The 13,672-nt window shown below is 35.1% G+C and overlaps 1 protein-coding gene across 7 annotated transcripts in view; it reads right to left on the bottom strand.

Moving 5' to 3' along the window:
* Window positions 1–13,672, bottom strand: part of CLOCK (clock circadian regulator) — a 125,661-nt gene that overhangs the window by 60,607 nt on the left and 51,382 nt on the right. For 6 of the 7 annotated variants that reach the window (XM_053901564.1, XM_019469555.2, XM_019469547.2 and 3 more), the window contains 4 exons: window positions 11,517–11,606; window positions 9,064–9,123; window positions 5,111–5,259; window positions 1,924–2,015 (listed from right to left, as the gene is read on the bottom strand). In XM_053901564.1, coding sequence (XP_053757539.1) covers window positions 1,924–2,015; window positions 5,111–5,259; window positions 9,064–9,123; window positions 11,517–11,563 — 348 coding nt within the window. In that variant the 5' untranslated portion in view covers window positions 11,564–11,606. Of the gene's footprint in view, window positions 1–1,923; window positions 2,016–5,110; window positions 5,260–9,063; window positions 9,124–11,516; window positions 11,607–13,672 lie in introns of those variants that run through there. The other variant, XM_019469569.2, reaches the window with a different exon arrangement.

The raw sequence follows: 13,672 nt of genomic DNA, 5'->3' as shown, positions 1-13,672 counted from the left end.
AAGCAGAGTAAGTAAATGTTTATGATTAACACAGAAGATCTTATTAAACCACTGCACTGACAATATAATCATATAATAAAAATTAAGGAGTAATTAAATGAGTTAAATCCTTTATGTATTTAGACATCAGCTTGTGTGTACTCTTTCATAAACATATTACTTTTACCTAAGCAAGATAATTTTGGACATTATCAATGAGTTTAGTAATGACTGGATGATCAGAAGGCTATTACAGACTACTCTTTTACAAACTTAAAAGTAATATAATAATTTTGTTGCAGAAGAACACTTACCTTTTGGGGGGGTAAAACCCTTAAAATTAGAAACTATTATTTGGTCTATAATGTAAGTGTCCGGTAATTCAAAGAGCTAACTGGTGGTTTTTAAGATAAAAGGACTGTTCTTTGGCTAGCTTTCAATGAAAGAAGTTCATGAGTGGCAGTGTGCAGAGAGGTTGAGGCCAGGGAGATGAGAGGCTGCAGTGAATCCTAATGGGGCTACTTACTAATTGTGTTACTTTGAGTAAATTTCATAATCCCTTTGTTCCTGATTTCCTCATCCGGAAGTAAGAAAGGCATAAACAGATGCTACTTCATAAGATTATTTTGAGGATTCACAGAGTTAATATGTGAAAAGTGCTCATTATTTTTCAGATTTTAAGGACAGCTACGATTATACATAAATATACTTATAGTCCAATAAATTTTCATATGGTAACATTTCTGCTGAATATATAGATACTTAATTAATCCAGCAATTAACTGTTCCATCTTAAGTATGAACCAAAAAATAACTCATTGATTTGCAAAATACTTTATGTTGCCTCAGACTTCAGTCAATATACAGAGACAGTTGCAATATAGTCATTACATACACATACATGACACAGATAAATGCTTCAGGTCTGAAATAATACATCCAAACAAACAGGATAAAAGATGTAAATTATTTAACAACTTCCACATACCTACCTCAACTGCTTTCCTTGGTTCTTTCTATGTCTACTTTGTTATGTATTTATTTTTCTTGTCTTTAAATGTTACTACCAAAGTATACCACCTCTGTTTCCTATTAAAGTTTACATGGAAATTTGATATTGAACTCTGTGTACTTTGCGTGCAAAGATGATACCTATATTATTCTACACAGGAAACAATTAAAAAAGTAGAGAAGTAAAACTGATAGATATGAGTGACTCAAAATATCTGTGGATTTTAGAAATAACCGTATGAGGTATTAGAGGGTTTAATTATAAGCAAATATGTTCTGAATTATTTTCAAAAATAATTTTGTTACAGAAGAACATTTACTTCCTTTTAAAAGTTTCTACTTGAATTAAGAAGAGTTGCCTTTCAATGTATATTTCAATGTTTTAATATTTTCAAAATCATTTATCATCATCTTATATTGTATTTAGGTGAATTTTAATTTGTTTAAAAAAATTACACAGTAGCTTTACATTTCATAATATTTAAAGATTGTATTTATAAGTAATCTCTACACCCAACGTGGGCTCAAACTCATGACCCTGAGATCAAGAGTCACATGCTGACTGAGCCAGCCAGGTGCCCCTTTATGAGGGCATAGTATTTAACATGATGAATAATCTACATTTTCTTCATATGAATATTGTTAGTGTGGTCTCAGGTAAAGAACTTGATAGCTATAGGTTTCTGACTTTTATCAAGCCTCTCAAAACTCATGTATTATTAAAAATATGAAAATTTAACATTACCTTACCGAATACTACTATTTACCTATACTTACATCAATTAATTTTAATTGAAGATATAATTTATTGATTTACAATGAATTAAAGACTTCTCAATATTAAATTAATATTGTTAAGATATACTAAAATTCATCATCTCTATATCTTTTCTGAGGAAAATAAAACTTTTCAAAAAGTAAATCTAGACATACCTCTAACATTAATTGTGTAAATTCTTCATTACTAAGGAATGTAGGTTTCCAGTCCTGTCGAATTTCACTGGCATCTGACTGTGCAGTGATTTCTGTAAAGATTATTTGATACATTAGTGGCATACTCCAAACACCGGGTAGGGCTAAAGGGTGGTACTAAAGTCCAACAACCTGCCTTCTCTCCTATTTAAAATGAGAACCATGGGCAATAACATGTATTGGTCTAGGTAGGTATTAGAAGGCCCAGTGATGAACTGCATGGGCTAATGTGGCAAGTTATCTCCTTGGATTGGGTCTCCTGGGAATACCAATCTCTGGTTTTTCTCTGGGAGCTCTGACAACCTGTATTGTGGAAGGCCTGAGACTGCTTCCTGCTTGACATAATGACCAAATAGGAATCAGAAGAAGCAGATTAGTATCAAGCATCAGAACAAATTCTTTTTCCTCATCCTTCTCTTGACATTTAAATGATGGAACCTAGAGCAGTCTAAGGACGCGAGCCTGGAGGAAAGGAGCCAAGGAGGTCAGTCCATCATTCTGCTTTTACTGAAATGACCACAGGCTTCCCTACTGCCAAGCAGCAAGATTCCTCCCAATTTGAGGTGCTCTATTCTTAATAATCAAGGAGACTAAATTAAGATTTGGGGCAAAAACTCCCAAGTAATAATCCCAGAGTGATTTTGCTTAGTGTCCTCTTGCATGTTTTTAAACTGGTCAAAATCTGGAGATCCCTAGCTTGGGCACACATTTTAACAAAATTATTAGAGTTTATTTTGCAACATTTTTCTAATAGATTTAGATACGAGAAAGCTATTCCTTAATGATGAAACCTCAACTATTTAGGTAATAAATACTTTTCCATTTTTTAATGCAGACATCTTAAACAACCAAAACAAAAATCTATGTCATAGATATTACTCCACAAAAACATATTCTACTTTGCTGTGAAAAGTAGGGACCAGGCTGTTTTGATTTTGTATTATCAGATATATAAATCAAGCATATTAAACTGTCACCCAACTTTTGGCGTACTGGAAATGCCTGTACTACTAATATGAAGAGTAACTAAAAAGTCTAGCTACTAATTCTGTGGAATATAGTCATGTTTTTCACATTCACACCAATTATATACATTCAGAAAAAAGATTTAAATCCACAAGCAAATCCCATCAACTTTAGTTAAACACAGGCTTATTTTAGAGTATTAATAATAAGTATCTAAGAATTCCCTTTTAATTTAAGGTAAATTTTACTTTTCTGAGAATGATATACCCAATTTTGAAAAAAAAAACTGATCTACTTAATGCCAGTATTAATCTTCAATTATCAGGGGCAAAGGTATGCATATTATTTCATTTCATTCAGCAATCATTTATTGAGCTGCAATGTCTGAGGGGACTAAGTGTGCTAACAAGAGACACTAAGGTTAGTGAGAATACTAACTGCAGAGGTAAAATGTAATAATAAAAGCGAAGACAAGCAATTATGACACATTTACAGAAGGATCCACAGAATTTGGCAACTGTGATGTAGTACTAAGGAAGATGGAAAAAATTCAAAAGTCTTTTCAGGCTTGAGTCCTGGGGCCTGAAATGATGGTGGTATAAAAATGTAAAAAGGGAAGTTGAGAGAAAGAGGTGACTTGAGAAAATGAAAATGAGTTCAGTTTTAGATGCACTGAGGTTGAGGACATGCAAAAGAAAGATCCAAAAGTTATCTGGATACAAAAGACTGAAAAGTTTGCATCTAAAAATACAGATATGGTAGTTTAATAGGGAGATAATAGTTGAAGCTATGGAATGAGATAACCAAGGGAAAGAGTGAAGAGAAAGCAAAAGCACAAAAGACAAGACATTTAGAGGGCAAAAAAATAAAGTTTCAGTTAGAAAGTGGGGATGAATGAAGAAGTGCAGTATAACACAGACCAAGAAAAAAGAAAACCAGTGGAGGATGGATTAAAACTTCCAGTGCATTAGGTATAAGAAAAAGCTACTGCTATTATCTGATTGGTAGCAGAACAGGTGGGGCTGATGGCATTTGTGAAATTACCAAAAATAATTTCAGATACTGATGGAGTGTAAAAATCAGCTTGGTAATTAATGCATGACTCAGTGAGCCCGGGAGGAGTGAATAAAGGTACTAGTTACAAATTCTCCTTTTGAGAAGTTTTGTGGTTTCACTTGTAACTAGAAAAGGAAATGTTTAAGTTTTTCATCTATTATCTCTGTTACCAAAATACTTAATATTCTTTAACTTTTTCTTTTCATGACTCATTTATAGTCAAAGTGATTTTCTTCAATTAACAAATAATCACTTTATTTTATAAACAGTGTTCAATTACTAGACATATACTGAAATCTTCTTTAAAAAAATTTTTTTTTTACATTTATTTTTGAGAGACAGAGAGAGACAGAGTACAAGTTGGGGAGGGGCAGAGAGAAGGAGAGACAGAATCCAAAGTAGGCTGCAGACTCGGAGCTGTCAGCACAGAGCCTAACGCGGGGCTCAAACTCACAAACTGTGAGACCATGACCTGAGCTAAAGTCGGATGCTGAACCGACTGAGCCACCCAGGCACCCCTAAAATCTTTTAAAATGGCATATAAGGCCCAAATGATGTGGCTCCTGCCTTTCTTTCAAATATACCCATAATTTTCCACTCAACTATGCTCCAATTACACTGAACTCTCCCTGCTTTTGCACACAATACTTCCTATTCCCTCCGGGTGAAACGTGGTTCTCTTTACTTAACCTAAAAGGAAGACTCAGTTGAAAAATCAGCTATTTTTAAGCCCTTCCTGACATTTTTTTCCTGTGTTCTCACAACATGTTTATGGTTTGTGAACACTACTCACATTTTAAATATCTACAGGTGAGGAATAAATAAATTAGTTGTAAATTAGTTATTCACATGTTTGTCTTCCTCGGCTTAAATTTAATTGAGGGCCAGGACTGCTACTCTTCACCCCAAGAATCTAGCGTATAGTAGGCACTAAATAAATGTTTGTTGAATGAAATAAAGAACATACCAGGAAACCTTTAAAAAGGCAATTGATTTCTTTCTCTTAAGAAAAAGGTATGGAAGCATCCAATTTTAAGAATCACTGTCAAGATTCTACCACATTGTGCTTTAAGAGAGAGTCTGTTATAAAAAAAAAAAAATCCATCTTATAAAGTTAAAATTTTACCTTTATGTTTTCGTAAAAAATCAATGCTCTTCTGCAGAACAGTAGATTTGTCCATCTTCCTAGCATTACCAGGAAGCATGGATCCCAGTTCTTTAATGAGAACATTAAATTGATCTCTACGTTTCTTTTCAGATTTGTTTCTAGATACTCTGATGAAAAAGAAAAGCAGTTTTCAAACAATCCATTTGATGACACACATAATTTAATACAATGCTCACTTCGGACACAACTACAAATCATGTATTCTGTCAATATAGTGGTAGTAAGTATTTATCCACAAGTTACCAACAATGTACAGTTAATTTGGCAGTAATTTTCTTCTCAGTTAATCACTAAAGAAACTTTACATATTAAGCATTTAGCATATATGTTCTTAGAAAACTGCCAATAAGACAAACTTCATTCAAATCTCAGGTTTTATTTATTTAACTTATTTAATACAAATACCAAGTATTTGTATTTTCTTTAGTAAGTTATTATGAATATTACTGAGATGTATTTGTGAAAGTACATATAATGTGCATATAATTATTCAAAATTACTAAGTAGGAGAGTTATCCATCTCCTGTAAGTTTTAAATTACAAACAAATCTAAAAATGAAAATTTCTCTACCCTCAGGCTTATCCATATAGCCTTCCACTTTATTTCATTATCCCAGCCTCCACCACAGAGCTATAACCAAATGTCTGCATATCTCTCTCTCCATTAGGCTGTGTACTTCTTGATGACAAAGCCCCAATTTTTTCATCTAAGCACTTAAACGTAACAACTAACAAACAGTAAGCACTCAAAATATGCACGCCAAAAGAATAATTAGTACTATCTTATGTGAAGCAGCTAACCAGTAAATAAATACTAAGTGGCACCATGACCTTCAGACAACTAAATACAATTATTTATAGACCAATTAATCATTCTATGATTAATGATTAATGATTCTATGATTAAAGCAGACCTCTGTCTGCTTTGTGAAGTCAGATTTTTTTTTTTTACGTAAGCATCATGCCCAGTGCAGAGCTCAATGTGGGGCCTGAACTCACAACCCTGAGATCAAGACCTGAGCTGATTATCAAGAGTCAGATGCCTAACCGACTGAGCCACCCAGGTGCCTCTGAAGTCAGATTTCTTAATTCTGTAGAGGGAAAAAATATAATGGCTCAAATCTCTTAAGAAACGTAGGATATTAAACTGACTCCATCAAACAGCGAGTGCTTGCTATAGTAAGAGACTATGCTAATAAAGGCTAAGGATACTGGGAAAAGACAAGCTCTTTCAAGAAATTTATCTAATTCCTATGGAAATGCAGAGTACTGAACTTGTGTACTGAATGGAGTCACAGAGGCTGAGAAAAGGGTGTGGTAGTGGGGTAGGGTAGATGTATGCATGGCATTACAGGTATAGGAAACTTGCCCAGGAATGAACTCCTGTCACAAGTAATTCAACCTGGCTAATATGGTCAATGGATGGGATTTCTGTGCCCAAGTATACTAGAGTTGTGGCGGTGGGTGAGGAATAAATAAATACTGGAAAAAATCATAAAGTTTTTATGTTACATAAAAGGATTTTAATTTAATCCTGAAAGCCAGGGGAAGGCACTGAAAGGTTTTAAAGCAAAGGAATGACGTGAACAGAACTGCTTGTTGACCATTCTGGGATCACAGTAATGAAAAGATCGAGGCTTGGTGAAACAAATTCATTTAGCAAATACTCGTGAAAATTTATTGTATGGCAAACAAGCCTGGACGTCAGATGACCATTTAGGAGGCAACCGCAACATACTAGCCTATAAACCATGGCAGTGGCAGTGTTAACAGAGCAGTGTGGGTTTGAGGGTTAAGAGGCAGATCTATCAATTCCAGGTAAATCAAATCTGGTTTGCAGTAGGGAAGCAAAAGGGAAATATAAGAGGATTCCCAAGTGACTGGTAATGCTGTTTATTAATGTGAGATATAACATGTGATACTGGTTTTGGTGCACAGATGGTTTGCAGAATTTAAATATGATGAAATTGCCTGTTTCACATTTAAAAAGACATACACAAAAGACTTAGATATGCAGATCTAGTTATATTCCTCTAGAAAAGAGTAAGAAATAAGCATCTGAAAATTAGCATATATGAAGTATCTGAACACACGGATAGAGGTAAAAATAAAAGCCAATATTCATGGCATACTTCTGTGCCAGGCACTACTGTAAGCACTTATGAAATCTCATTAATCCCTAGGAGGAAGACTTTATTACTTACAACTTTTCATTTTACAGGTGACAACTGAGGCATAAAGAACATGCCCAGGGTCATACAGCTACCATGAAGTAGTAATTCAAAGCAGACATTTTGATTCCAGGGAAAGAAAATACACAGAAACCAAATATTGCCAACTCTACTGTTGAATCGTAACCACTAAAGCAAACTTCACTTCATTGTTACATTTAGGCTGGAAGTTCTCAGCCCTTGTAAGGACCTCACTGATAACAGGCCACAGAGGTTTCATTTTGGAGGTGGGTATAAAACTCCCTTTGTTCTTGGTTCAACACTAAGGTACTTTAACTCATCATAGTTTCAGTCAGAGTTCAGTGTGGTTCTGCTTAATTATGACAATATTGTGAGATTCTCTGTCTTCCTCCAGTGTCTTCCAGAGCCACAGTATTTCTGGTTCCCTAAAAACATGATCAAACCTTCAGAGTGTTTGAAAATAGGATACCCTTAGCTACCTTATCTATCTATAAACTTGGCCTTCAACACTGTCCCAGTCAATTCCTTAGAGTTCTGCTTCTTTTTTCAGGCAAGACTGATTATTCCTATCTTAACAGATTTTATCTCTACCCTAAGGTATTTTATAAAAACTTTCCTCCACCAGATTGAGGTTGAGGGATACGGGTTGTCCTATATATTTTTAGCTTCAAATCCAGGTCTTTTTATTTCCTGGAATACACTATATAGTTGTCTTCAAAATCTTCTTCTTAGATTTTAATCATTCGTTAGAATATTCTGCAATTCACCCAGTTATTGTGAATATTTTTCTTATCCCACTACCTTTTTTTTTTCCTTTTTGCTGAATACAGACATTTAGTAACTATTACTTATTACATGTTTATCTTTGTACCTGTGTATAATACTACAGCAACGTCCACCCTTGTCTAAGCACCCACATAGTTCAACACAGCTGGAAAAAAACACCCAGAAAGTGCTTACTGCCCACTCTCAGTGACTACAAACTGCTATAATGCTACCCGGAGCCTCCCTCTCCTAATACTATAATTGACTGTCAAGCCTCCTGTTTAAGGCAGCTCACATCAACACTACCATGGCTCTAGATCTCACTCCCTCACCTCCACGATTTACTTTCCCTTCTACTGGAGAATGAAGGCATGTGGAGGACACAGGAGCCTACCCTGAAAGAACTCCCAATCGCCAAAGCTGAAACAATTTGAGCAACAAAATAAAACAGCACTAGAGTATAACTTAAACTATAAAATAAATATACATGAGTTCATACAGACATAAATGAATGGGAAGGACACAATTTTTTTACAGAAGTATTTCAAATATATGTAGATATCCCCTTCTATGGGAGGTGGAGCTTAATTCCCCCCATCACTACTTTGAAGGTAGGCTACACTTAATAACTTGCTACCAAACAATAGAACAAGTTCAGGGGAAAACAGTAACTACAAATGTGAATCCAGGCAAATCCTACCTTAGCCAAGTGATGAAGGTTAACATCCTTAGTGATGTCTTATGGATATTACACACTCCAAATATGATGTGATGAGAGGAGCACTTTTACAGGATAACCTTATTAATTTATAAACTGCATACTGATATTCTAAGCTTTTCCACCTTGCTAATATATCTAAGTTCTTAAGACAGACAGCTTTTGGAAATCACTATTTACTTTTATATTTACTTATTATTCATTTAATTACTATTTTGCATCTTAAGATGAACTACCTTTTTGCTTTGTCCTTGTCATCTTCTTCCACCAACCCATCAAATATACTACCATCTTCTCTAAAAGAAAAAAGAAAGTCGACAGAGAAAATAAGAGCAGACTCATTAAGCAACAGCAATACCAAAATGACATGTGAATCAAATCAGTTACATCCTAGGATTTTTCTAAAATTAAAGGATAGTACAAATTCAAATTCAACTAACTGCTAACCTGTTTCCGAATAAATATTAGAAAACTAAAGTTTATCCATGTTTACCTAAATTTTTAAAAAATTTACCACAAATGTGAATTTTAAAACTACTTACTTAGCTTACTGTAAATATGACATGCAAAAATCAGAATTTAATTTAACCAGAGGTTAATACCTTGTTTCAGACTGTTAGTAATCAGCGAAAACTATAGACAGTCAGTGTATCTGCCATCATATAAAAATTACTTCATTTGAAATTATCTTTAACAGCATAGTTTAAAGAAATTATTTTGAGACATCATATTAATAAAACCACAAACTGCTCATGAGCATCACAACATCTAGCATTTAACTTACATTAATACATTTCATTCATTATTGATTCATTTGACAAATATTTATTAGTACTCATGTGCCAGGATCTATTCTGAACATGAATACAGAGCAGTTAATCAGACACAGAGGTCCCTGCTCTCATATGGCTTATTTTCTAGTAGACCAAAACAAATCAACAAGGGAATATTGACAAGTTTTCTTTTTTCTAAGGGGAGACTTTAGTTACTGCAGTGTTACTTTAGTCTCAGTGGTAAGGGAAGGACTTGGTGAGGTGGGGAGATCTAAGCTGAGAGCTAAGTGACAAGAAGAGGTTGGTTATGGGAAGATCTAGGGGAACAACATTTTAACAAATGAAATCAAGAGCCCTGGTGGCTAACCCCTTAATCTAAGTAGCAATATTAAATAATTTCAGGTGACTCAGGAGTTTTACATGAATTCACTATTCACTACTTTAATCACACCTTTCTAAGGCCTATAAAGGCACACAGAACGTCTGCTGGACCCATTGTTGAGAATATCTGCCAATTTTGTATCACAGAGGTCCATATCTGGACTTTCCAGGTTCCATGTGTGCACTGCAACTTAGGAAAACTTCTGTATGTATATGCATTTTATTGAGGAGAGAGTCCATAATTTTAATGATATTCACAGAAATAATGAACTCTTATTAAAAACTGCTGTTATGTCTGAACACAGATGCTATCTCTAGATGTTGCATCATCTAGAATGGGAATTGGCAATCACTGAGAAGCATAATACCACAATCATATTTAATCTCTCAGGAGCAGTGAAGGAACATCCTTTCTGAGGAGACAACTATACATAGAGCCCACCTGAAAATATGGCATAGCCCAAAACTAGGGCAGTGCTGCAGGCAGGCCTCTCTAAGGAAACTCCTTGCCCCTTAGGTCTTAAGTTCTGGTAGAGTATTTATCTTCACTGTTTATCTCACAGGAAAGGGAGACAGGCTGGCCCCACACGTCAAGTCACTTCTGTATACAACTCTAGCTACAAAACTTTTAAAGAATCCCCTATGGAAGAATCACACAGTACACTATAATAAAAATACAGGAACTTTAGTGTCAGGCCAACATAGGTCATAATTCCAGCTCATCACTTAACTATGTGACCTTAAACAAGTTATTCAACCCCTCTGACCTATGGTTGCCTCAGCTGTAAAATCTCAAGGAATTATTGTGAGGTTAAATGAAGCAACATATGAAAAGTACTCTACACATTACCTATCAAAGAGTAAGAGCTTAAAATATGTTACTGTATGTCATCAAATTAAGAACACCATTGACTTTTATAAAGACTTGTCAGTATTTCATATGCCACTAAGAAAGAAAAAAAATGCTACCAATTAAACTATGATAAGGCAATTGTAAGATGAATCTCAGTGTCAGTGTTAAAATGTAAAAAAAAAAAAAAAAAGTCTTAAAATCAAAGAAGCAGGTTTATCCTTTTCCCAAGAATATGATTCAAAGATTGTAATTTCAACTAATAAAATCCTAATTATAGCTACCACTTATCAATCTCAAACACTAGAATGCTTAAAGACATGGAGTTAGCCCCAACAGATAGATACGGAGAAAAAGGACAACACATGAGGAGAAAAAAGATTCCATAAGGTGCCAGGGAAACGTGCCAACTATCACAATTTCTCTCGGAGCAGCTCTGACCAAATCAAACTCAAAATTATAGTTCAAGATCTGTTTAGGACACAAGCCATACACTGGACTCTGGCTATAGATAACATTAACATATCTTACTATTACACTATGTTTACTCAATATAGAAACTGAATGTAATAGGAATTATGTTTAAGCATGAAACTCCGTATTAGTTTGATAGAGATCATTACTCTAATAATAAATTTTAAAATACCTTTATAGGATTCAAAATAAAGAGTCTCTAAAAACATACCTGTCGACAATCGAGCTCATTTTACTACAGCTTACGGTAAACAACATAACATATTACGTTTTCGTCTTGTGGTAGACATTTGTACTTCTCCTTGGGTGGAAAGAAAAATACATAGTCATTAGTTTTCAAAAAAAAAATTAGTCTACAAACAGTAATGTTGAGAAACACTTTATGTTATCATAGAGAATTCAAATGTTTTGGCTTGTACCAAAGGCTGAAATATTTTCAAGCAAATACCTTTAGCTGGGGCATATTTAAGGCTTTTTCCCTTCTAAAAAAGGAATACAGGGGAAAAAAATTGAGGTTCATAATTAATTTTATATTATAAAATAATAAAGGCTACTCTTAACATTTAGTATATATATTAGACTATGAAACTGTAAATAGGCTATAATTCAAAAAGATATATGTACCCCTATATTCATGCAGCAGTTATTTACAATAGCCAAGATATGGAAACAACCTAGGTGCCCATTGATAGATGAATGGATAAAGAAGATATGAGATGTGTGTGTCACACACACAAACACACACAGACACACACACACAGTGTGGAATACTACTCAGCTATAAAAATAAAATCTTGCCAATCCATTCAACATGGATGAACCTCGAGGGTATCATACCAGGTGAAAGTCAGACACAGAAAGACAAATTCCATATGATTTCACCTATATATGAAATCTAAAACACAAAAAACAGAAACACTCATGAATACAAACAATGAACTGGTGGTTGCCGGGGATAAGAGGGAGGATGACTGAAACAGGTGAAAGGAAGTAAGGCCAACAAACTGCCAGTTACAAAATAAGTCATGTGAATAAAAAGTACAGCATAGGGAACATAGTCATTAATATTGTGTAACATTGTATGTCGACAGATGGTAACTACCCTTATCATGGTGAGCACTGTGGAATGTACAGAATTACTGAATCACTGTTTATACCTGAAACTAATATAACATTCTATGTCAACTATTCTTCAATTTAAAAATAATACCTAATCAACAAACATTTGTTGAAAGCCTATTTTCTATTAAATAGTATGCTAAGCTTTAGGGATAGAAGGATAAAAGTCAGTCCTTATAGGCAAAAATCTGGAACTGAATAGGGAGACAGATACCCAGATAATAGTAAGAAGGATAACGAAGGTATGTAGGAAGGAGTCCGGAAATATTCTTGATGACAATGAGTTTGTCAGATAGTCTAAATTGCTATTACTAAAAATATGGCCCAGGCCAGGCAAAGGCCCTTTATTGGCAGGGCGGAGTGGTGCTACCCCAGAACTGGGTCCCACAGTGTGGGATCCTTTAAGACATCAGGTTTTGAATCTCAGCCGATCACCTAGGAGACGAGGGAGACCATAGAGCAGGACAAGCCAGCTGCCCGCACTACTCTGTAAGGGCTGCCTGAACAGCGAGGTTTGAGACACCCGGTCCAGGGAGGACAGATTGGGGTACTGCCATTTTTCTCCTCATCACCAACACAGTGGGGCTTCAGGGCCCCCAGTGAAGGCAGGACCTGCTTACACCAAACCCCGCCCCTCCGTGCCTAGCAACTGCTTATCTACTGGAGTGGGACTGACACTGAGGGAACCAGATGGCCTCTCCTCCAGACAGCACAGCCACTGATCTCAAACACCAACCGACAACTGTCCTGCAGTTATGTATGTTAGTCTGGTTTTTTGTTTAATTTTTTATTACTATTATTTTTTTTCTCTTTTCTTTTTTCTACCCTCTTTTTTTTTTCCCCTTTGGAATCAGATTCGTGGTCTCTGATTTGACTTTTGGTCATTTCTTGTTATGTATTTTTTTTTTTCTCTGCTTTGTCAGTCTGTTTAATCAGGCATTTTTATTCTTTTTACATCTTTTCTATACCTCCTTCTTTATTTTCCTTTCTCTCTCTCTGGATTAAGCCTTGTAGTTTCTCTGATTCTCTGCTTGGTCTTTTTTTCCACCCCTCTCATTTTTCTCTTTGTATGGGACCAAGTCCCCTGCACTTTCCTTTTTTTTTTTTTAATTTCTAAACAAATCTAAGCACACCTGGTGAAAGGTCTAAACAATTGACCACCATGAGTAAGGAGGAGCTTTGGAGAAGAATGACCACTGTGACAGAGCAGCCAAATATGCAACAGCCGAGTGCAAGCAACACACTCCA

Source organism: Panthera pardus, unplaced genomic scaffold, assembly GCF_024362965.1.
Source record: "Panthera pardus isolate Hobbes unplaced genomic scaffold, ASM2436296v1 HiC_scaffold_13, whole genome shotgun sequence".
Classification (NCBI taxonomy): domain Eukaryota; kingdom Metazoa; phylum Chordata; class Mammalia; order Carnivora; family Felidae; genus Panthera; species Panthera pardus.
Note: the sequence above shows the minus strand (reverse complement) of the source record. Positions and strands in the feature narration are given on the sequence as shown.